The sequence below is a fragment of the Panthera leo genome, chromosome D4 (assembly GCF_018350215.1).
Source record: "Panthera leo isolate Ple1 chromosome D4, P.leo_Ple1_pat1.1, whole genome shotgun sequence".
Lineage (NCBI taxonomy): Eukaryota > Metazoa > Chordata > Mammalia > Carnivora > Felidae > Panthera > Panthera leo.
Window position 1 is genome coordinate 538,919 of NC_056691.1, and position 24,122 is coordinate 563,040.

Genomic DNA, 24,122 nt, shown 5'->3' on the forward strand with positions numbered 1-24,122 from the left:
CTGTATGAATATTTTAAAAATGCTGACTGCTTGTGTGAAGAAATCTGGCCTCACCCTCAGAGGTCTGACCTCTGTCCCAGCTCCTGAGGGAACCTCTGAGCCCTTGGAACTTCCTGAGCGACAGGAGTATTTTGTTAATTCTGGGGGGCCCTGAACACACCTGATAGTTTCTGCTAATAAGGTGACTCAGGGCGGAGCCAGCCGTACCAGAAAGACCAGCCACACGATTTAGGTCACGTGGTATCACCTGAGACAGAGCAGCCACGTGGGCAATAAACCCGTGAGGCCCATGTAATGAAGCCTCACTATAAATCTGGCCCCAGGTTTGGGGAGCTTCCCTGGTGGTAATCCACTGTCACGCATTGGGGCTTGGAGGAGGTCACACTGCTCACGACCCCTTGGGAGAGGGCAACCAGAAGCCCCGTGTCTGGAAACCTCCCAGATTAGGCACTCTGTACTTCTTCCTTTGCCTGGTTCTAGCTTTTATTCTCTTCCTACATCAAATGTGGTTCTAAGTGCAATAGGTGCCAGTGAGTTCTGTGAGTCCTGCTAGCAAATTATCAAGGCCAAGGGTGATTTTGGGAAATCCTCTGAACTTACAATTGGTGGCAGAAGTGACAGTGGTCTCGTGTGGTCTTTTCCAGAGTTTGTCGAAGGCCCCAGACTCCCCACAGCTGGGGTGAGAAGTCTTGGGTGGACCTTCTGGGGGACTCCCTCAACCTAACCAGCCTGGCACACCAGCCCAGACGTGTGCACACCCTGCCCCAAACAGGTATTTCCTACGACCACAGAGAAGGCTTAGAAGCCATGCCTAGCTGGACCCAGATTCATGGTCTCTAAATATTAACAGAGGGGGAATTGCTGTGTCCAGGTCTGGGGAAGTATAAGGGTGCGATAAGCCCCTAACATCTTTCGAAGCCAGAACACAGTTACCAGAGACTGAAGGGTGATGTCAAAGAATATAGGAGCCAATATAGCCAAAGAGAAAAACTCTTGAGTATCTAAAAGTATAAAACAAATGTAACTGATAAAAACACACTGAATAGATAAAAGCCCAGAGAGAGAGAGAGAGAGAGAGAGAGAGAGTAAAGAAACACTAGAAACGCTCTTTGCCCCCTGGGGTGCATTTTGCTTCCAGCAGATCTGGATTCAAAGGGTAGGACCACCTTTCTCTGCCAGGACAAGCAGGGATTCTGGAAATTACCCTCGGAGCTGCCTCCTTTATAGACAGATCATGACAGGACCTGGAGAGGACAGTGAGCACCTAGTGGAACAAGTAGGAAGCCATCTGTGAGTTTCTAAAACTGTAAGGCATCCCATGATCCTTCTAATTTACTGAATTATTACTACTTTATGAAAAATGATTTCGAGAGGAACAGCACAATGAAATGTGGCTGGGGATACAGGATGGGCAGAGACACTGGGCTGGAAAGAGCCCCAGGCTTCTCAGTGGTCTTGGGTCACTCAGCCTTCAAGGTCTCTTGAACTTGGTGTGGCCACCGGCCTCATGGCACAGGGAGGAGGCAGTGGGGGCACAGGAGAGGCCCACTCTGTCAGAGGTAGTAATGTCAGGGCCTGATTCACACAAATGTGCTTCTGCCCCGGTTGCGTGGGCCAGGTGCCTGCACCTGCACCGAACCAGAGACAATGACACCTTGTCACGTCTATGGCTCAGCTGCACTTGGGGGCCTGCAGATGTGGGGACGAGGAAGTTTCACCCATGCTGAACAGACCAGGAAGCTGGCCTTTCCCACCAAACCACATATGAGAGCCGTGAAAGGAGCTGCTGATGGCTGGGCAGCCTGTGAATGTCACCGTGGGGGCTCTGAATGTGGACATCGTCGTGGGAGGAGACCCCACCAGGGGAGACGAACAGGCTGAGGCACTGATGTGAGGGGCATGGCTGTGCCTGGTTAGACAGGAGCAGCTGCAAAAGAGGCTTTAATTTCTAACGATGTAGCAGAAAATTTGAAAGTGTAACATAAAACATTAATTAAAAAAAAAGTAGCCAAGCAAGGGAAGAACATGAGGGAAATCCAGAGGCCAAAAATCATGGCTCCCAAGAGGTACCTGAACATTAAGGTTTCCTGGAGGTCCTGGTGACCTATAGCTTTCAGCACTAAATGGCTACCGAAGTGAAATAAAAAAAGCCTGGGGTGTGCACAGACTAGGAAGTTCAGGAACCCCAGGCCCCACCAAAACCTGGGGCCAGAGTCAGGAACCCACGGCAGCAGATCCTTCACCACCCAGAAGACGGTTAAGAGAATGTAGTGGGTTTAAAAACGGGCCTTCCAAAAGATATGCCCATGTTCCAGTTCCTGGAAATTGTGGAACATACAAGAGTAGGAGGCACCCTGGCCACAGAGACAGAGGTCAGAATGATGGGGTCACAATCAAGGACACCTGAAACCAGCAGAAGCTGGGGAGGCAAAGACCAGACTGTCCCATGGAGCCTCCTGAGACGCAGCGCTGCGGACATCCCGACTTCAGGAGGGTGGGGATGGACACAGCACGTTCCCATGAGACTCTGGCCCTCATGCACGACTGGGGCCCCAAGTAATGGAGTTTAGATGGGCCTGGGCTGACAGCGTCCCCTAAGATCTAGAGAAACGCTTCTTTACACGGAACTTCCTCAGAAACATCACAGAGAACCAACGTTGTCAGAACTCTAGAAACAACCAAACGTTGACCACAACCACATGAATGCTGGATCAAGAAAAAGGCAACCTGCAAGCATAGGCAGACCCGTGCTGTCACACTTGTGCTTGGCGCCCTGCCCCCACTGGCTGGCGGTGCACTTGAACACAGCAGCCCAAGGTCCCATAGTCCCAGGAGGAACAGAGCAGGTGTTTGTCTGAACCTGATTAGGAGGCACCTCCCGGGCTCCCAGAAGGTGCCTGTCTCTGGTTTGTCTGACCTGGAGCTCACCCAGGGTGGAAAAGCATAAGCATCGCTTTTAAACACTCAGGCAAACAAAATCCCCACAGCTGCCGGGGGCCCAAGACTGTGGCTACAGGACACAACAGAGGGCTCAACACCGGGGAGGAGAGTCGAGGACAGCATGTCCTTGGACAACGAGTACCGCGTAACTTAGCCAGCCGCATGCATGCCCAGGCCGGGATGCATGCACAGATAAGTCCCGAAAACACCCCAAGCTTTCAATTCTTAAAGAAAGAAAAGCTTTTCTGCTCAAATCTGGCTGACGAGGGAGTGAAGGCTGAGGCAGAACAGTGAGTAGCCTGGCTGTGCTGGGAAGTGGCTTCAAAAATGGAGGAGCAGCCTGGGGGGCTCAGCCAGTTGGGTGTGCGACTCTTGGTTTCAGCTCAAGTCATGATCTCACGGGTGGTGGGCTTGAGCCCTGCATCGGGCTCTGTGCTGATGGTGCAGAGCCTGCTTGGGATTCTCTCTCCGCCCCTCCCCCACTTGTGTGCGCTCTCTCTCAAAAACAAACATTAAAAAACACCACTCTCAACAAAAGACGAATAGAAGTGAAGGAAGTGTAGCCAGTGCTGCCCCATCTGTGTACACGTGTCCTCACCATCTGTCTGAGTCTCATTCAGAAACAGCTTGAGCTTCCTGCTGCGAAGGCCAAACACCTTGGCTGCTTCATACAGGAGGCCCTGGTGGGTGAGTCCGTTCTGCCCAGGGGGGTTTTCCAGCAGGAGCGTGCCCACGGTTCCCTTCACACACTCTATGGAAGAAACGAGTACTGGGTTAGTTCCTGAGAAGCAACCCCCGCCCCTCCCCCCGGCTGCTGAACCCTGTGCAGAGGCTCCAAGAGCCAGCGGTGTCCTGGGGGGAGGCATCCAGTGTGTAGACAGCCCACACCGCCTCCCAGAGGGAAAGGAAACGCCCTTGGACATAAAAATCCGTAGTTGGGGAAGGGACACTCTGGAAACAAATGTGCACAATGGGGGCCCCAAAATATCAAGGAAAAATAAGCATCCATCCAGTCTGCTGACCAATGCATGAACAACAGTTTTCAGAACACTTCCCAGGAAAAGAAAAAATGTAAGAGCCTTAGTACTTAATTCTGCTTCATGTAGCTGTGATGTTGACCTACCAGTTTACCTTATCTGCTGACCAAGCTGGCTGTAGGTGTTTCCACATAACACAGAGACACAAGCCTGAGTGTGCCCCCGGAGCAGCACGGGGTGCACGCTACACAGCACCACGTGAGATACGGCAAGTGGAAGGAACCCTGCCGCCCAGCGCCCCCCGACCCGCCTCCCCAGGGGTTCGCGGCTGGGGAGGCTTACCTTGCGGGCCTGAGTTCAGGAGCTGCAGGTTGATGTAGCGGCAGAGGGCGGAGCCAGGGCCGTCCACCACGGCAGGAGCAGAGCCTGCTGCCACGCGGAGTGTTTTTCCACTAAGACTCAGTAAGTCAGTTTGGTTTCGTATTTCTAAAAATAACAAAAATAGAGACAAGTTATTCTTTCAGGGGTACACAGTTCAGAGCTGAAGTCATTCACCTTTTCCGACTTAATTATTCAACTATCCTTTATCTTTGCAGTGATGTTTCCACTTAACTTTGCTTTATCAAAGGACCTTGCCTTCTCTATAAAATCAGGTGTAAATGACATGCAAACAGTAAGAAATCTTAACGTTGCTAATTAAACGGCATATAGTAATAACTTAAAAATATAAGGCAAAATCGTTTTTTTCCCTTTTGGTATTTTTTGTTACAGCTCTTCTAAAAATGTTCTACATTAGAAACCTAAACTTCACTGTGAAAAGAAGCCTTATATTAAAAATGCTAATTATAGTCAGAAGAAAAAGTATTTGACTCATGAACATATGTGAAAAATGGCAAGACACACAGAACACAGAGATTTCACCTAAAATTAAACAGTGTTTAGGGCTGGAAACACAGCTGGACGGTGCTGGAGGCCATGACTGGTGATGGGTGAACATGGTGTGTGGGAAAGCGGCGGGGGCAAGTCCTCGATGGACATGTCCAGCCCCACCTGCAGTCTGCATGGCCTCCACTCTAGACCCACACTTGTGGCTCCCATGACTCCCTGGGACCGGGGGCAGAGGATGAGGGCATCTGATATTGTGAACCTGCCCCGGTCCCTGCCAAGCTGGTGGCGCACGCACAGCAGGACCTCGCTGAGGTCCCAACTGATGAGGCCTGCCAGTCCCCTCAGTTGGCCATCGAGATCTCCTCTTTTAGGCCATTAACAAGTCCTGAGAAAGAGCATCCAGACTCTTACAGAGTCTCCGGTGGTTGCTGCTGCGAATCCCAACAGAAGCCTCTGTCTCCGGTCCTAGAGCTGAGATGCCAAGGTGTCCCGAGGGCCCTGCTCCCTCTGAAGCTTGCGGGTGTCTCCCCACCCTCGCCCAGCTCCTGGAGGCTCTCAGCCAGCTGAGCTGTGCTGTTTCTTGGCTTGCAGTTCTCCAAGTCCAGCTCTGCCTGCGTCTTCCCTCGCTCTGTCCCGTGTGCTCCCGGGGCTCACACGCCCTCTCATGGGGACACTGCTAGTATCTAAGCACACTGGCAACAACCCTATTTCCAAAGGTCACGTTTGGGGCATGCAGGGTAAGAACTTCAACACGTCTCCTTTTAGGTTTGTATTATTGAGAATCTGGGTCTAGCAAGACACAGGCACCACACTTAATAAAGTCCATGTACAGCACAGACCTCTGAAGCCCAGACCCCAGCCTGTGGCCGATGGGGAGCAGGCAGGATGGGAGGTTCCGTCTGCCGAGGGGCCCTTGGTCGACTCAGACTCGGGGGGAAGGCACGGCTGTGGAGCAGAACCGATACCAAACACCCACCTCGGGTCAGAGGAGTTTCCACATACCTGTTTCACCATGGAGGACAGCCAGATCTGTATTTTTTACACCAAAAATGCTAGTAATGACACTCTTCAGCTTTAAAAGGTCCAGCCTGTTGTCGCCTTTTGGATTTTCCAGAAGCAATACTCCACCTAAAGAACCACAAATACAAGTAAAACTGAAGGAAAAGAATAGTTAAATTTGAATGAAAAGTCCAGGAAAACACATCATCTGTAGATCATTTCCAGTGAACGTCTGCTCGTGTGTTTTCCCATCTTCCAGCTGGATCTCTTTAAACCATGAGAGGACTGCTTCCCCTCTGGGCCACACTGCAGGTGGAGGTGGTCTGCAAGGGTCCACTGCTGTAGCTCAGGTTTGCTGCCTTCTCACAGGATCTCTCACAAAGCAGAATTCTGAATTCTGAGGAAGCTCAATTTCTCAACTTTTCCTTTTATGGACTGGACTTTTGGTGGCACATCTATGAACTCTTTACCTTGTCCTGAATTCTCAAGATTTTCTCCTACTGGTTTTTACATTTACGCCCATGCTCCATTCTCAGTTGGTCTGTATGCGCTGTGGGCGCAGGTCCAGGCCTCCATCTGCCTTGGTGCCACATGTAGAAAAGATGCCTCAATGAACTGCTTTTGCTGCTTTCTCAAAAATCCTCTGGCCCCATGTGTGGGTGTACTTCTGGTCTCCCATCTGGGACATGGATCAGCGTCTCCGCTATGCTCTCACCACATGGTCTTCAGATAAGTCTTGAAATGGGGTAGAGTGATTCCTTTTATGCTATTCAGTCTGTAAAATTGTATTAGCTATTTATTTCCTTTCTCTTTCTAGGTAGGTTTTATAATTTTGTCTACCAAAAAACACTGCTGAGGTTTGACAGGAATGCAGTTAAACATGTGTATTAATTTGGGGAGAACTGATGGGTTTACCATATCGAATGTTCCAGTCTGCGAACATGACACATCTCTCTGTTTTCATCAGTAATTTGTAGCTTGGGCATATAAGTCCTGTACGTGTTTTATTAGATTTCCAGTTAAGTCTCTCTTTTTTGAGAGACTGTAAATGGTACTACACTTTAAAATTCATTCTCCATGTGTTCATTGTTAGTGTACAAAGATTAAATTGATTTTTGTTATGTTTGTCATATCTTGTGAATGTGATGAATTTTATTTTTTATAAGCAATATAATTTTATTCAATTACCCAGAAACAAAATGCACCAATTAATATATACAAACCCAAAAGGCATATACAACACCAAAAATACTTTAAAATAATAAATTTAAAGATCACTTGTAGTTTTTTTCTTGCAATGTGAGTGCTTTCAGCCAGAGAGTAAAGGACACACCATAGCACATCATGTGAAGGCAGGTGGTGGTAACGGTGCCGGGAAAAAACACTTTTGCTGGAGTTGGGAGCTTTTCTTCTCACTTGTTCGGCCACTCGGCCCAAAAAGGGGCAGCACTGGGAATGGCCCCATGTGTCTGGTCACTGCTCATTCCATTGCTCCCTGGGACTGAAAGCAACACAGAACCCTGGCCTTGTTGACATCACAATGCACATCTGCTGCCTGTCTGACCACCTCCTTCCACAGGATCACAGACGGTCTCCATTGAGTGAGCCAGAATGTCGGCAGCAATGGACCAGCTACGTGCCATACATCACAGAACTTGAATAGCAGTTTGGGGGCCATCATCACAGGCCCAAAAGTACACACGGCCATCCTGGCACTAGCTGGTGATGGTGCTGATGGGCGAACCAGGACACATATCAATCTGTAGACTGCTTGGGATTTTCTATGTAGACAGTCATGTTCTCTTCATCTCAGGTCGGTTTTATTTCTTCCCTTCTGATCTGTAGCCTTTTCTTGCCAACTTCCTGTGCAATGCTGAGTAAGAGCAGTGAGAACGGGTATCCTGATCTTGGGTAGAAAACATTCAGTCTCTTCCCTTTAACTATAATGTTACCTGCAGGTTTATTCATACATGCCCATTACCAAGTTGATGGAGTTCTCCCTATTTTTCTTACAGTTTTTTTTTTTTTTCCGGAAGAACTTTATATTCATGAGAAGTATCAGTCTACAGTTTTTTTGTTTTTTTTTGGTGTGTCTATATCTGGTCTTAGTGTCAATACTAATTTAATAAAGTGAGTTGGTGTTTCTTCTTTTATTTTCTGGAAGAATCCATAGAATTGGTGTTAGTTTTTTCAAGTCTGGTTGAATTCTCTGGAAAAAGCATTTGGGTCTGATTTCTTTTTTTTAAAAGAAAATTTCTTTTTTTCTCCTCAGACACCCTACCTCCCTTTTCTAAGACAAACTTACTATGAACTTTGTTTCTCAAGCCCACTTTTACCTATAAACAATGAGTGGTGATGTATAGTTGACATGCGATATTCTTAGCTTCAGGTACACATCACAGAGAATTATTTTTTCTTTTTTAACAATGTGTAGATTGATTGATGTATTTTTTAAGTAATCTCTACACTCAATGTGGGGCTCAAACTCACAACCCTGAGAAAGAGTTGCATGCCCTAATGACTAAGCTAGCCAGGTGCCCTGAGATGTGATATTTTTATGTTATGAAATGATCCCTACACAGTTATCACAACATTACCAACTGTACCTCAAATCCTTGGGACTCAGGGATCTTAACAACTGCAAGTCTGTATCTCCTAACCCCCTTCAACGACTCCACCTGTCCCCTAACCCCTCTTAATGGTAACCAAGCATGCTTCTGGCAGCTGTGAGTCTGTTTCTGTTCTACTTTATTGGCTTGGTTGCTTTCTTTTTTGTTGTTGTTTTTACATTTAACATATAAGTAAATTCATACAGAATGCTACCCCATTGTATAACTGTGAAACTTGCTTATTTCATTAAAAATATTTTTTGGGGGGTGCCTGGGTGGCTCAGTCAGTTAAGCTACTGACTTCTGCTCAGGTCATGATCTCACTGTTCATGAGTTCAAGCCCTGTGTCGGGCTCTGTGCTGACAGCTCAGAGCCTGGAGCCTGCTTCTGAGTCTGTGTCTCCCTCTCTCTCTGCCCCTCCCCCACTCACACTTGTCTCTGTCTTTCAAAAATAAATGTTAAAAAAATTAAAAAATATATTTTTGGGATAATAGAAAAGTTTATAGATATATTTCATTACTTTTAATTGGTATATAGTATTCCACTTTCTGATGTACATCTGCATTGTCCAAACACTCTCAGTGATGCTCTTAGACTCAACTAGACAATCAAACTTTCTTGAGAGTTAAAAAAATTTTTTTTAAATGTTTTATTTTTCAGAGAGGAGACACACACACACACACACACACACACACACAATGTGAGTGGGGGAGGGGTAGAGAGAGAGGGAGCCTCAGAATCTGAAGAAGGCTCCAGGTTCTGAGCTGGCAGCACAGAGCCCCATGTGGGGGCTTGAACTCGTGAACTGTGAGATCATGACCTGAGCTGAAGTCGGATAATTAACTGACTTAGCCACCCAGGTCCCTGAAACATTTTTTTTGATGTGAGTCTTTAGAGATACAAATTACCTGCAGTCACATATTTTGATATGTTGTATTTTCCCTTTCACTCAGTTTTATGTGTTTTTTTCCCTTGACATATTTTTTCCAAATTACGGATTATTTAAAAAAATGTTGTTTAGTTTTCAGTGTGTGGAGATTTTGCTTTCACCTTCCTGTTACTGATTTACAGTTTGATTGCCCATGGTCAGAGAACATACTCTATACAATTTCAATCCTGAAATGTGTTGAGGTCTGTTTTCTGGCCCACACCATGGTCCATCCCATAGTAAATGTCCTGTAGGAGTCTGAGCAGGACATGCATTCCACTGCTGTTGGGTGAGCTGTTCCATTAATGCTGATTAGATTCTGGTTTTCTGTCTAGCAGTTCTATCATTTGTTGAAAGAGGTATATATTCAATTTTCAAACTGTAACTATGAATTTTCTCCCTCCTTTAAGGCCTATCAGTTTTCTTTCTTGTGATGTGCAGCTCTACTGGGTGCGTCCACATTTGGGATCATTATGTTTTCCCTGTGGATTGACATCTGTATCATTATTCATGTCACCGGTGACTTTCTTTGCTATGAAGTCAACTTTGTTGAAATGAACACTGACGTTTTTGCTTTCTTTGATTAACGTCTGTGTGGCAGATCTTTTTTTATCCTTTTACTTTCAACTTACTTATATTGTTATATTTGAATATACTTATATTGTTATATTTGAATTCCTTATATACAGCATATAGCTGGCAGTTTTTTATAAGTCTGCCAATTTCTATTAACTGGTCTATTTAGAACTATTTACATTTAGTGTAATTATTATTATTATTTTTAAAGTTTATTTCTTTGAGACAGTGTGTGGGGGAAGGGCAGAGAGAGTGAGGGAAAGAGAGAGAGAAACCCAAGCAGGCTCTGTGCTGTCAGTGCAGAGCCTGGAGTGAGGCTCGATCTTACAAACTCTGAGATCATGACCTGAGCTGAAGTCAGATACTTAACCAACTAAGACACCCAGGTGACCCTTTATTATTTTTCAAAGTAAACTCTATGCCCAATGCAGGGCTTGAACTCACGACCTGGAGATTGAGAGTCACATGCTTCATCGACTAAGCCAGCCAGTGCCCTGTCACTTCCCACCCCCTCCATTTAGTGTAATTATTGATGTTAGCTTAAGCCCTTCGTTTTAATTTTCTGCTTTCCACTTGTTCTTTTTTTCCCTACGCTTCCTGTGGGTTATATGAACACATTCTAGAATTCCATTTTTATTTCTGTCGTGTTTTTGTACGTGTCTCTAGGAATAGGCTTTTTCAGTGGTTGCACCAGGCAGTATCTCATGTACACACAAATGCTGGACCACTAGTGTCAGTGTATGACCAGCTTGAGGGAAACACAGGAATCTGACCTCCCTTTCTATCAGTCTGCTCTTCCCTACTTTTAATTCTCTTAAATATTCTCGTGTATACACTGAGAGGTCAGTTTTGTTATAGCCATCGAATAATTTAGAAAAATCAAGGAGGAAAGTTTGTTGCATTTATCTATATTTTGACTCTTTCTATTGTTCTTTCTTCTCTCCTGATGTCCCTACATTTCTTGTCGTTTTCTTTCTGTTTTAAGAATTTCCTCTACTTATTCTTTTAGGATAGATCATGCTAGCAACAAATTCTTTTAGCTTCCCTTCACTTGGGAATGTCTTGATTTTCCCTTCACCTTGAAAGATATTTTGCCTGACCCAGAATTCAGGTTTCTCTCAGTTTCTTGAATCTGTAGGTGCACATGCTGTGCCAAATTTAAGAAGTTTTCGGCCATTATTTCTTTGAATACTTTTCCACTGCTGTCCTTCCTTCTCACTCTCCCGGAATTCAGGGGGAGAATATTAAACTTCTGTTAATATCCCATAGATCTTTCAGACTATTCATTTTTTTTCAGATTAAAAAAACCTTTCTTTTGTTCAGAATGGGCAATGTCTGTTGTTCTATCTTCCAGTTCACAGATTCTTTCCCGTCCCTTCTATTCTGTCATTGAACCCATCCACCGTGTTTTGTATTTTAGTCTTGTATTTATCAGTTTTAAAATTTTTACTTGTTCCTACAGTGTTCAGGGCTGCTTTACACTTTGTCAGATAATTTTTACCATTTCTGTCATCTTGGTGTTCACATGTGTCTTTTTTCATTCAGCTTAAGATCTTCCTGGTTATTGGCATGATGACTAATTTTCAATGAAAACTTGGATGTGTAAGGTATTAAGACTGGTTCTTATTTAAATCTTCTATTTTAGCTTGCTTTGTCTGACATCACACTGGCAGGAAAAGGGGCACTGCTTTGCTCCTGCCTGGTGGGAGAAGCTAGGCTCCTAGTTCAGCCTCCAATGCCACAAAGGTCAGGACTCCTCAGTACTACAGGGGTGGAGAGCACGAGGAGAGAGTTCCCACCTGAAGAGACCTTCTTGGCCTTTAAGAGTATGAGTGCTTCCTCACTGCTCCCCGTACAGCCTTCACGGACCCCCTTGCAGGATGGTGGGAGTACATAGCCTCATTAGCCCTGGGTGGTAGTGAGGGAATGGACGCCTTGGTACTGCCCAGTGGTCTCAGTGATAGCACCGGGCAGAGGGGCTTATTGCTGCCCAGGGAGGATGAAAAAGTCTCAGCTCAGTGTTTGGGCTTCTGACACCATGGTGGCGACAGGACCTTGAGGATCCTCAGCCTGGCAAAGGTCTAGGCTCCTCACTTGGCCTTTGCTGCTATTGAGTGTTAGTGGGGCCATAGTTTTTTCTGTTGTGTTTGGCTGCAGTAGAGAAGAAGTCTAGAAGTTTTCTGTCTTGCTAGGCTACACCCCTACTGGTCCTCTGTCTACAAAAAGCAGAATTTGTTGGGATGTTTTGTCTGCACTTGGCATTTCCAGTTGCCAACTTCTTCAGCTCCAAGTCTGGGATACGTGAGGCAAAAAGAAACACCAGGGAACTCTCCATAGTCTGTTGGCCTCAAGGTCCCTCATTGGTCTGCATCTTCTGACATATCACACCCAGGGTATTCGGTGGTACTTTGTGGGAAGAATAGGGAAAAGTATGCCTACTCTACTTCCTGGAAGTACAAGTCTGACCGTTTACCTCTGTGGATTCATTTTGACGGCAATTAGAAAGAGAAAGTTATATGATGTTCCTAGTTCTCTTATAACAGCTTTAAAGACATTCATAGGTTTAGGGGTACCTGGGTAGCTCAGCCAGTTAAGTGTCTGACTTTGGCTCAGGTCATGATCTCACAGTTTGTGGGTTCAAGCCCCACGTCGGGCTCTGTGCTGACAGCTCAGAGCCTGGAGCTTCGGATTCTGTGTCTCCCTCTCTCCCTGCCCCTCCCCGGAACTCTCACAAATAAATATTAAAAAAAAAAAAAAAAAAAACAACATTCATAGGATTAGCTAAAAAATAAAGTACAAACCACAGGATTCATTTATTCTTACCTTGCTCGCTGCCATTTGTACAAATGTTAAGATTGACATATGCACAAGCAGGCCCAGGCGGGGATGATCCTCTGGTGAGTGTAATTTCCAGGTCAGATCCCTTTAACTGAGCACATGAGAGTATGAGACTGAGTAACTGCAGCACCGACCACAGTGTCACCAACTAACACAGCAACTGCTCCTCACGCCAAGAGCTCTGCACAATTCTGAGAGCATACTCAACCCCACCACTAAGATAGTCAAAAGCTACCGCTTTTCCCTTCATGTTTCTCTCTTTTCACCTTGTTCTCTTAAAAATATACAAAACAGAAATGAAACTATCTTGCAACTTGATCCACTGAAACAACAGTGACATCCAGCCCAGCCTGTCCCCTATAAAGGAGGAATGAGACAAGGGACAAATGACTGAATACATAACTGACACAAAAAGGAACTCCTTCCTCTTCTATTAATGATCTATTTCTTAATTATGGCCAATATCTTCCATGTCTTGGTTTCACATTTTCATAGTTACATCTAAAATGTGCCAACAGGAAATGAAGTAGTTATAATTTTATGTACAATCTACTACCATCAAAGTTAACTGCTTTACAAGTCAACTGCTGTTTGCTTTTAACAGTCAAAGAATCCACAATATTAACTTCTCTAGTTTTAGATAAAGCAGTCCCACGCAGCCACTGATTTCCTGGCAACCCTCATGCGCCTACTGGCTACCTTCCCCAGGGAACTGCTGTGACAACAGTCCCTCCCTCCCTCTCTGGACGCCCCCTCCCAGACCTGATCCAGTGTATCAGGACTGAGGACTGTGCCAATTGCTACTGGGGGCACAATATCAACAGATAACAACATAAACTTAACATAAAATCTAACCTTGTATCTTTTGACGGTTCGGCAGAACCCAGAACTCACCTGTGTTTTTTCTTGAATAAGGACGTTATCTGATAATGGAACTGGGTATGGTTTCAAGGGAGCCTTTATGGTGGCAAATATAAACTCCGTGTGGCTTTCGATAACATTATTCAGATACTTTCCTTCAGACTTAGCTTTATAGTAAACTGTTATTTCATCAGTCGGAACCAGATTGCACTGAAGGCACATACAGAAAATTTACAAGAAAGTGCATTTGTTAATCAAAACGGACAGTGCTGCTGAGCACGGCTGACAGTCCCATGTTGGATCATTACAGAAGGGCACAGGCTCCTGCCCAACCCTCCTCTGAAACAAAGGAGTGACCGAGTGCAAATGTGCTCACAGAGCTCTGAACTGAGGCAGAACTCACAAGCACCCTGTTACCTGCTGGACTCCTGAGGTCTGGACTCCAGACCACAGGTCTCAGACACCTGGCCTAAGGGCTGGTGGGGGCCCCCTGCTCCGGTCAGGGTGGGGGAGCCTCTGCCAGGGGTGGGGTGTGGAGGAGACCCCTCCTCAGGGTTAGGGTGTGGGGTGGGAGCTCCTGGCTGCCTCACCGGGCCAGCGATGGGCACGGTGCACCCGTCCTGGCTCCCAGCTCCCTAGTGAGGAGAACGACCCCCTCAGTCCAGATACAACAGTGCCTCCCTGAGCGAGGAGCCCTTCCTCGGACACCGGCTGTCATGTCTGGTGCCAGTCAGGAGGGCGACCGATCCAGAAGAGGATTTTGTGGAAACCCTGGAGAACTGGAAGCAGTGGACAAAGGGTGGGTTGGCTGAATGCTCCTAGTCAGAGAAACAAAAGAGCCACGTGCAGTTTGGGGTGACTGAGTAGGGAGGGGAAGGGCCCACATTTCCTACAGGGTACAACGTACACATTGCAGATCTGGGACTAATTCTCATTACTCAATTACAATTACCTGTTTACATTAGCTGCCTCTCCTGTCCTCCCCAACAACACAAACAAACCAACCATGCAAAACTCCCAGTTTGCTTGTACTTAATGTGACAAACTGACCTTTTTGCGAAGTTTCTGGATGCGATTGATGACCTCCCGAGCCACTCCTTCATCCACCATGGACTGTTCGGGGGTGACGTCTAAGAGAACCAAAGCCTGTAGGAATGGATGGTGCACAGCATGTAAGGAGGAATGGCTCTCAAACCCAGCACAACTGTATGTAAATTAAATTCTAAGGAGTCTGTAACACAGCACTATTCACCCCAGTGAGCAAAAGAGATAAAGTTACACTAGCATCTGGATGGCTCAGGTGCTTCTTTGTGAGAAGCCATTCCTCTCGCCAGGAGAGGCTGGCGTCTCCTGTTCTGCAGGTGCTGCTCCCAGGACACGAGAACCTTGAGTCTCTGTGTAACTGCTGTTTGTCTGTGTGACCGCCCTTGCAGGGAGTGGGGTCAACAGTCACGGCCCACATGACCGCATGGCTTCTCACACCGTGGACGAGCTGGTGAGGGCCCCAGAGCTGCCCCGTTTCTTCAGCCAGGAACCCTGCTGTCCTTTGGATCGGGGGATTCGAGACGTGATTTCTACAGGGGACTGCAATACGCTTGATGGGATAGAAACTGCCATCTGCTTACTGACTTTGTCTACTTCCTAGGCCATCTGTCATGGAGGCTGTTGAAGACGATGTGAGTAATGTAATGTTGTCGCCAGCACAGAGGGGGGCACGCTCGTAAATCAAGCACCAGCCCCAAAGACATTTCTGAGGAAACTCAATCAGTGAACAAACTTGCTTTATTAGAGGGTAGAACTGGAGATGGATGAGGAGGAGTCAGGGCAGGGCCACCCTGGTTCACAACACATAACCTGTGTCAAGAATCCCAGAGGACAAGGCCACCTCCTTGAGTGACTTCCTCAGGCTGGCCGCCATCAGGGTGTTCACACTCTCCCACCCTCGTCTCAGCTTCTTCCCCGATGGCTCCTCATGCCATCCGCCCATGGGGAGCTGGAGGCTGGCCTTCCTCACGTGGTACTTGCCGCCCCACTACACGGGGCATGTTACGCACAGGGGGCCTCCCGTGAGCCCCCCACTCCCACCCTGGAGATCTTATGACCCATCTGCCCAGAGAAGGCTGGTTGGAAGCAAAGAGAGAAGCTCTGACCCCAAAATCTAAAACTGCTGCAAGCCCCCCTCCAGGAGGTCCCACACCAACCCGCTCCCACGCTAGACGCTGGGCAAGAGGCCTTCTCTGTGCTCATTTCTTTTCTTTCTTTTTTTTTTTTTTTTTAATAATTTTTTAATACTTACTTTTGAGAGAGAGAGAGAGAGAAAGAGAGAGAGTGAGAAAGAGAGAGAGAGAGAGAAAGAGAGAGAGAGAGAGAGAGAGAGAGAGAGAGAGGCGTGAGCAGGAGAGGGGCAGAGAGAGAGGGAGACACAGAATCTGAAGCAGGCTCCAGGCCCTGAGCTGGCAGCACAGAGCCCGATGCAGGGCTGGAACTCACGAACCGTGAGATTATGACCTGAGGCAAAGTCGGATGCTTAACCAACTGAGCCACCAGGCATCCCTGTGCCCATTTCTACCAGGTAACTCATCATGCAGAAGAGTAAGAACTGAGTTCCTTTTCTGTCTCCGTGACTGACTTGATCCTTGAAGGGTGGGGTTACATCTTGCTCATTTTTGTACGACCTGACACTCACGACGATTGCCAGCAGAGGTCACAAAATTTCTATTCACATATACGTCAAAGAAATGCCATGTTAAGAGGAGACAACAGAGGAGTTTACTAGAGAAATCTCAGGTGAATGCCTGGTCGATCTTACCCCAGGACGGGCTGCCAGAGCTGTCAGGACAGGGTGGTAAATACTTTCTCCTCTTATGCTATCTTCTGGAAAAGCAATGTTCTAGGGAAGAGAAGTACCTGGGCATCCGAGTGCGCTTCGTACTGCGTTGTCCCTCCTGCTGTCTGGTCAAAGGTGTACATGAGGCGGATGTCCTCTTCATGCAGCTCGTGACCTTCGACAACAATGGTCCCTATCGGAGAAGCAGCTGCCACTGTTAATCAGCCCCTGCCTCCTCCTCACGCCACCCAGCTACCAATATATTATGCCATTTTTTTTAAGTTTATTTATTTTGAAGGGGGAGGGCAGAGAGAGAGAGAGAGAGAGAGAGAGAATGCCAAGAGGGCTCAGTCTCACGAACTGTGAGATTACGACCTGAGCCAAAATCAAGAGTCGGATGCTTAACTGACTAAGCCACCCAGGTGCCCCCCGATGCATCAAGCTGCAGAGACTTCAAGAGATCATCATGTCTTCCTGACTCATGCCATTGTTGCAGTCAAGGATGAGAGAGACTTCCTTTACACTTGCCCAGGCTGCCTTGAGGACAGTTAAGTCACCGCCAACGTCTACCCGTGTATATAAGCCCCTAGATCCAAAGGCCTATGCCAGAAGGTGACATGTCCCCACCATAAACACACAGCAGCATGATGGAAGAGAACAGGCTGCAGAGTCCAGTCGGACCCAGGCCCCCACCCACTGGCTGCAGGACCCTGGTGTTCCACTACCTGCTGAGGATAGGAGGGCAAGGGTGACGTGAAGCCAACAGTGAGCAGGGGGAAGTGCTGGGCACCACCCTCCCATGGCAGCCAGGACGCATGAACAGCGGCTGTCGGTAACGCCCATCTGCGGTGAAGCCTGCTGTGGTCACCTACAATGGTCTTGGTCAGCACTGACTTTACGTCACTCTGTTCTGAAAACCATTTTGCTTCCCATTAGTGCAGAAATCCATTTGAAAAGTAGTTTAAAAGGAACCTGTAGATCTTTAGTATCAAGTAAATCTTATTTCAGGAATTTTAAAATATTTTGGCCATCTGTTGACACAACTTAGATTTGTGATTTGAAGTTTGATCAAAGATTGTTAATTTAACAAATCAAGCAAGTTGGTAATGACTCAACTTTTATTTGCTAGCTTCCTATGCTTTATAAATTTTATCTAAAAATGTGGGGACTTTTAGGGACACTTCTCCCGAATTCCATGACCACTCATCTGATTTGAGTCCTTAAATCTCCTTTTGTGACACCTCTGCACTTACGATTTTCAGCTTCAGAGGGAGCCCTCGCCATCAAACACCTTGTGCCCTCAGGTGGCTGCAGCACACTGAGCAGACAGTAAGACCACAGGATTCTAATCAAGGCAGAGCTGAGAATTCCCGGGCACCTGGAAGGTCCCCCAGAGGAGAGGAGAGAGGGGCTGAGTCCCCTTTCCTAACCTCCTCGTATTATCCTAGGCTTTTCCTTCAGAGCACTTGTCAAAACTACGATTTCCACAAATTTTCAATGTCGGCCAGCACATGAGGATAAGGACACCGTCTGTCTTACTCAATTCTGGGTTCCCAGGGCCAACCAAATGGAAAAGCTTTAGAAAGTATTTGTTGAATGAATCCAACTCCAATCTTGCCAAAATCTGAGACCAAACTGTGAATTCTAGAGATCTTAGAGAAATCATGGGAAGTTCTCACCCAGTTGTCCCTCACAAGCAGCTCCAAACCTCAGTGCTAAATCCCTTTCTCAAAATAGACTTTAATCCTTTCTTTCGAATATATTCTAGTCTTCATTTGGATACCTCCAAAAACCTACATGCTTTTTCTCCAAAAGCAATGACAGTACCGATGACACTTTGATACCAGGGGGTTCAGCTCTCACTAGGGTAGTTTCTGGGCTCATGTTAGCATCTGCAGAATTCACTGGTAATGAAGGTTCCACCCATCTGGTTCAGTAAGTTCTACCTGGAAATCTAGCTCAGCGGAATCAATTCTATGGAATATTTCCATGTGAGAATACTCACTGCAATATTATTGAGAATAGTAAAAGAAGGGAAACAATCTAAAGAATCGAAAATAAGACTGGTTAAAAACATCAGATGTCCCTATGAAAGAAAATTATTATAGCAATTATTGAAATAACATTTTAAAGACTAATAACACACTTAAAGTAAGAAGTGCAAAATAAAAAAGTGAATAAAACATAAAGTATATAAGTGAAAAACACATTTAAAATTATAGCGTCATCTCCATTTTGTAAGGCTCCAGTTACGTGACTATCTGTGTAACAAGAAGGAAATCAATCAGAATTTTCATACTGCTCCAGCAGTGGCAGAGAGTAGGCACTCAATCTGCATTAAACGGATGGGTGATGGGTTAGGGGGCATTTTTAGTCTCTTCTTTTCCAAAATTATCAGTATTTGTAATAAACATGTTTATGACCAGCAGAGGCTGGAACAGTGCAGATCAAACAGGAGCCCAGGTGAGACACCGCATCACGCGAGGGCCATGGACAGGGTCGGCAGGGGTAGACACCCACCAGTCTCCTGGAAACGCTCTAGCTCCTCGCTGCTTAGCTGCTTGATGGCCGTCATCACCGCCCTGAAGGCTCCCTTCAGCCGCTTGCCCAGGACCATGTGGTCAGGTTCTGCCCTTAGGCGAATGCCATACTTGTTTTTATCTGTAGACAGTGTAACTTTGCGAACATTCAACTCCTATAGTTGGTAGCCAAGATGAAACAGAAACATGGGAGATGAAAACGTGTGTCCACAAAAACTTGATATTCATAGTAACCTAAGTCACAACTGCCAAAAAGTGGAACCACCCTAGAGACCCTCACCTGTGACGGGGAAACAAAATGTGGTCTATTCACACAACGGACTATTATTAGCAAAATAAAGGAACGAATCACAGCCACAGCCTATACCATGAATGACCCTTGGTGCCAAGTGAAAGAAGGCAGACTCAAAAGACCATGTACTGTCCGGTTCCACTTACAGGAAACATCCCGAGCAAGCACACCCAGGGACCGAAAACTTACACCTGTGGTTGCCAGGGCACAGTGGGGTCCTAAGGGCAGAATGGTGTGTGAATGCTAATGGATACTGGGTGTCTCTTTGGGGTGATGAAAACGTTATAAAATTATAATGGCTGAACAACTCTATAAATAATACTTACAAATCCTTCTTGTCCAGATCATTCAAGATCATTCAGGAGTAACGTTTACTCGAACGATCTCAAAGCTCTAGAAGGTTAACTACCAATTTTCTGAAGAATCAGGTGGCTGTAACATGTCTTGCCTCGACTGTGCTAGTTATGGGTTACCAATGCAGCAGGAAATGGAGGTGGCAGGTCATTATACCTGACTGGATTACTTGACCTGATCATAGTGATTAAGACAATCTATTTAAATATACTCTATTTTTAACCCTATCTGCAAGCATTAGTTATAGAAATTATAATCTAACTCTTTAGTCCCTAATATATGTCTAGAATCCTCAAGCAATTCAAAACCAAATCTAGAAATTAATATTTTCTATAGTAATATATTTAAATATTACCTGTAAAAACATAAAATTGAAATTAAAAATATATTTATTTTTAAAACATCGTGGAATATAGCTTTCTGGGAGACAACTGACATCACAGTTTACGCTGACTCCAAATGCACTCCCAGGGACCTACCCACATCCACACGCTAACATATGCACAAAGACACATACCTTTTCTTTGTAGTCAGAAACCTGAGTTTTCAACAATGGGAAAGTGATTTAAACAAAGACGTAGCGGAGAGCAAACACTCTCCAGTTGCTAAAAGAATAAAGGAGGTCTCTAGGTTCTGACCTTGGGAGTCCTTTAAGAAAAACTGTCAAGTGAGAAAACCAAGTTGAAGACTACACATGTGGTCCTCCGACAACCTGGCGGGGATGCCCTGGTGAACATCCCCAGAAGCCGTTGGACGGGAAGGGACTCACCCCATACTTGTTGCTAGAGTCTGAGCTGCTCATGACCAACGCGTGCTCACCTGTTACTTAATGATTTGATGGAACAGTTTTTGGGTTAATTAACAAAACACTCTGGAGAAAGTAAGTGGATGAAGATAGTGAGTGTATTACCACTAAGGTAACGAAATCCACTGATCTTGGAATTGCTTTTAAAGAATTACAATTACACTGTAAAAAATGCAAAAATGCATGCTGATTATAAGCAAAGTGTCACATTCCGTGGATGGTTTGGCATATGAATGTACTGACACACGAAAGGAAAGGATAAATGATACATTCAAAGTGAACCTCACTGAAGAGAACTAGTCACAATAATCTTCTCAAAGAAGGAATTCTGTTCGGACCCAAACAGACAAGCCAGAGGTCTTACCTCAATGATATACTTCTCCAGAGATTTGATCTCATTGAGAGCTTCTGGATCCTGGTGGATAACCACAATTTCTTTCAAAGGATACTAGGAGGAAAGGAATGGAAAGTTTACCAAGCAGCCAGCCCTTGAAACTGCAGGAAAATGAAATGTTAAAATCTGAATCTCAAGTTCCAGACTGATCAGGCTCATCTGGCACTAAGTCATCCACACCCCTGTTGCAGAAAAGAAAAAAAAAAACACCATTGCTGGAAGCTCTCTAAGAAAATGCTCCAAAGGCATAATGATTTAGGCCTGTGCACGTAAAATACAAACAAAGCGTCAAACCTTTATCGGAATGGTTTTGCGGTCTCGAATCACTCGCCCAAGCTCAATCACAGACTGCATCCGAGAGACCGCGCTCTCCGTGTTCTTGTCAATCAGCTCCTCCCTGGTGGCAGAGGTGGGGGTGAGAGGGACCCCATGAGAAGACAGTCCCAAATGACAGGCATGCACAGTGAGGAAGGGGCGGCCCCAGGAGCCTCCACACTGAACATCCCTCCAGCCCCTCCGCAGCCTGAGGAGCGGGCGGGCTAGCAGGCGGGCAAAGGGCATGGAGGGGCCAGAGCAGGGCCGCCATGCGAGCCTTCCTGGACCCAGGAGAGGCTTACGTGTGTTTGATTCTTACCGAACGTGGGGCAGCATGAGGTAGTGGATGCTGAGTGTGTCCTTGTCCTGGACAGAACCGGGGTCAATCAGCAGCTTTAGATTCTGGTACATCAATTCGGTAAGAAAAGGTGTATAGGGGGCCTGCGTGAGGACATCGGATATCACATCACTGACACACAGTCATCAGTAACTGATTTCAGTTAGAGTGGAAACAGCAGCTCCACACTTTAGAGAACAACACAGGGACATGCACAGAAGTGGGCATGAGATTACTGAACACACCGTGTGAAAGAAACGGCCTCCTTCTGAACTTGGCATGATGGATGCCGTGCAGCACAGTAGCAGGGTTGTAGCCGGAGGCCCCGAAACATCCCGGAGGAAAGTGTGCAATAAAACAGGAGCCCTGGCCACATTAATATGCACACGACTGAATGTCCCTACACCTCAGAAACCTCATCTGTAAACTGGGGACATGTTCCCTAGGGTGACGGTGAGTGAGTTGGACTTCAGGCACGGGTACTAGACAGGTTCCTGTTCATGAATGTTCAGAAAGAACAGAAGACTTGTAAACAGAAGACTTGTAACATCACACTAGAAAAGTGGTAATAGGATATTGGGAACCTAAGCTGGAATTTTCACTTGTGTATCACTGAATATTTTAATTGATAGGATCATGTTTTTATAGAAATCCAGGTAAAGATGGGTGTGTGCTCACAGGGAGCAGTGGCTTTTCTATCTGGAGGCCAGCACCCTCCCTGAAATGTGCTGCCAGTGTGAACAGGAAGTGAATGTGTCTTATCCCCTCCTGACACAGACAAGCTAGTAAGATTCTGGAAAAGGAAGTACAGATTCAAGTTGTTTTAAAGCTTCTATTCCTATTTCTGGGGGGATAGGTACAGACTAGACACAGACAGAGGACACAGCAGCAATGGGGCTGGCGTTTCAGAACTGGGTCCAGTATCTCACCATAAGTCTGCACAGAGACAGCAGAACACTGAACAAGGTCTCCAGGGCCATGACACAGTCCTCCACCCCGTTTTCGCCCTAGTCAACAAGAAAGGAACACGCATCAGACTGGGAGGCGACCTGCAGAGCACAGAGCACGCAGACAGGACAGAGGGCCTGGGACAGGAGGCCAGCATGGGCCCTGCTATTTTCCACCTCGGAGGCCCAGGTGGACGGAAGGACCTGCAGGCATCGGGTGCCACGTACGGAAACATGTAGAGAAAACTTAAAGTAATTTTAGGTAAGATTCTCATTTTTAAAAAATGTATACACTGTATATTTTAAAAAACATACACACTGTATATTTAAGAAATAATTACACTATCATTGTAGGAAAAACACAAAGGTTATAAAAAAAGAAGTCAACCATAATGAAGTTATGCAGAAGTAACCACGGTGAAAAGTTTAGTTTAAGCCCCTCGAGATGTGTGTGTATAGGTATGTGGTCTATTGAACAAAAATGAAATTACTGTCCTGTTACAGGCCTTCATCATTCACACACCTGAAGATAGACTGATGGGATGAGGCACAGGTGCCCTCATGGTCTATGTGTGGCCTTAGAGCCTGGGACAGGATGCAGGCATCACCAAGGCCAAGTCCCCCACGGGCTCAGGGAAGAGTCAACAAATAATGGACCTTCTAGAGGAAGAACCAAGGAGGGGCCCCTCTTGGGATCACAGCCATACCAGAAACACTGGCAAGTATCTGTATGAATTTCTTCTGTATTTTAAGAGATTCTGCTCAGCTTAGTCTCATATGGCCCTGAGACTGTCCAATATGACGTGTCATTAGCTGTGTTTTGAAAATATGTGGTGACTTTTAGAACTTACAGATTCCCATCCATCAAATGGTGATAAATATAGTTAACTTGCAATGTAAAAAGGAGAAAGAGAAAGAGCTTCAAAAACCAAGAGCATCTGAAAACATTCCTTTCTCTTCTGGCTACGCCCAGGTGTCTCTACTGTTGCTGCCCTCATATCCATCTGTGAGCAGCAGCCTGCGTGCACTCACCTTCAACCTTCTGCGGTTCATCCGGACGTACCAGTTGGTTAGGACATCCACGAACTTGACCAGGCGAGGCACTACAGTATAGAGCCTGTAAGCTGAAAGCAGGCGATCAGGCAGTTAAGAACAGGTGAGCATCTGGGGTACGGCAAGGGCCAGACACAAGACAGGGCTGGCTGCCCTGCCACCCCAGGGCTGCCACGACTGCTAAGGGGTCAGGAAGAAGCAAAGGGACAGCCCTGATGGCATGCACCAAGGATGCACCAGACGGCCGTCAGGGTGTCCAGGGGCACATGAACCACCCTGTGTGAGCTGAGGACAAGCTCCCGCTGTCAGTGAGAGAAACAGAGCCCCCAGACCCGCGGTGGAGGCCACAGGTGCACACCACACGGCTCCATGAGGCCTGTTTCCCTGGTGCTGTGTGTGGGGCGGCACCACGAAAGCTCAACTTCCTTGCACTGTGCTACCCTGAGCGTCCACTAGGTCGTGCTAGATGCACCGAGGGCTCTAGTCAGGGGCTGAGGCACAGCACCAGGCCAGTGCTTTCCCACCAGGAACGCTCTGCTCCGAGGTCTGGAGACACTCTGGCGGTCACAGCTGGGCAGGTGGGCCCCGGGGAAGCTGCTCACCGTCCTACAGTGCAGAGCCAGCCCCCTACAGAGGATGCCT

General features: G+C 46.5%; 1 protein-coding gene across 5 annotated transcripts in view; it reads right to left on the minus strand.

Moving 5' to 3' along the window:
- Nucleotides 1-24,122, minus strand: part of IARS1 (isoleucyl-tRNA synthetase 1) — a 67,299-nt gene that overhangs the window by 570 nt on the left and 42,607 nt on the right. For 4 of the 5 annotated variants that reach the window (XM_042914194.1, XM_042914196.1, XM_042914197.1 and 1 more), the window contains 13 exons: nt 23,460-23,551; nt 22,410-22,487; nt 21,463-21,584; nt 21,123-21,225; nt 20,799-20,882; nt 18,964-19,138; nt 16,524-16,636; nt 14,667-14,762; nt 13,650-13,826; nt 12,741-12,846; nt 5,808-5,933; nt 4,260-4,403; nt 3,539-3,691 (listed from right to left, as the gene is read on the minus strand). In XM_042914194.1, the coding sequence (XP_042770128.1) occupies nt 3,539-3,691; nt 4,260-4,403; nt 5,808-5,933; nt 12,741-12,846; nt 13,650-13,826; nt 14,667-14,762; nt 16,524-16,636; nt 18,964-19,138; nt 20,799-20,882; nt 21,123-21,225; nt 21,463-21,584; nt 22,410-22,487; nt 23,460-23,551 (1,569 nt within the window). The remainder of the gene's footprint in view (nt 1-3,538; nt 3,692-4,259; nt 4,404-5,807; nt 5,934-12,740; nt 12,847-13,649; nt 13,827-14,666; nt 14,763-16,523; nt 16,637-18,963; nt 19,139-20,798; nt 20,883-21,122; nt 21,226-21,462; nt 21,585-22,409; nt 22,488-23,459; nt 23,552-24,122) is intronic. The other variant, XM_042914193.1, reaches the window with a different exon arrangement.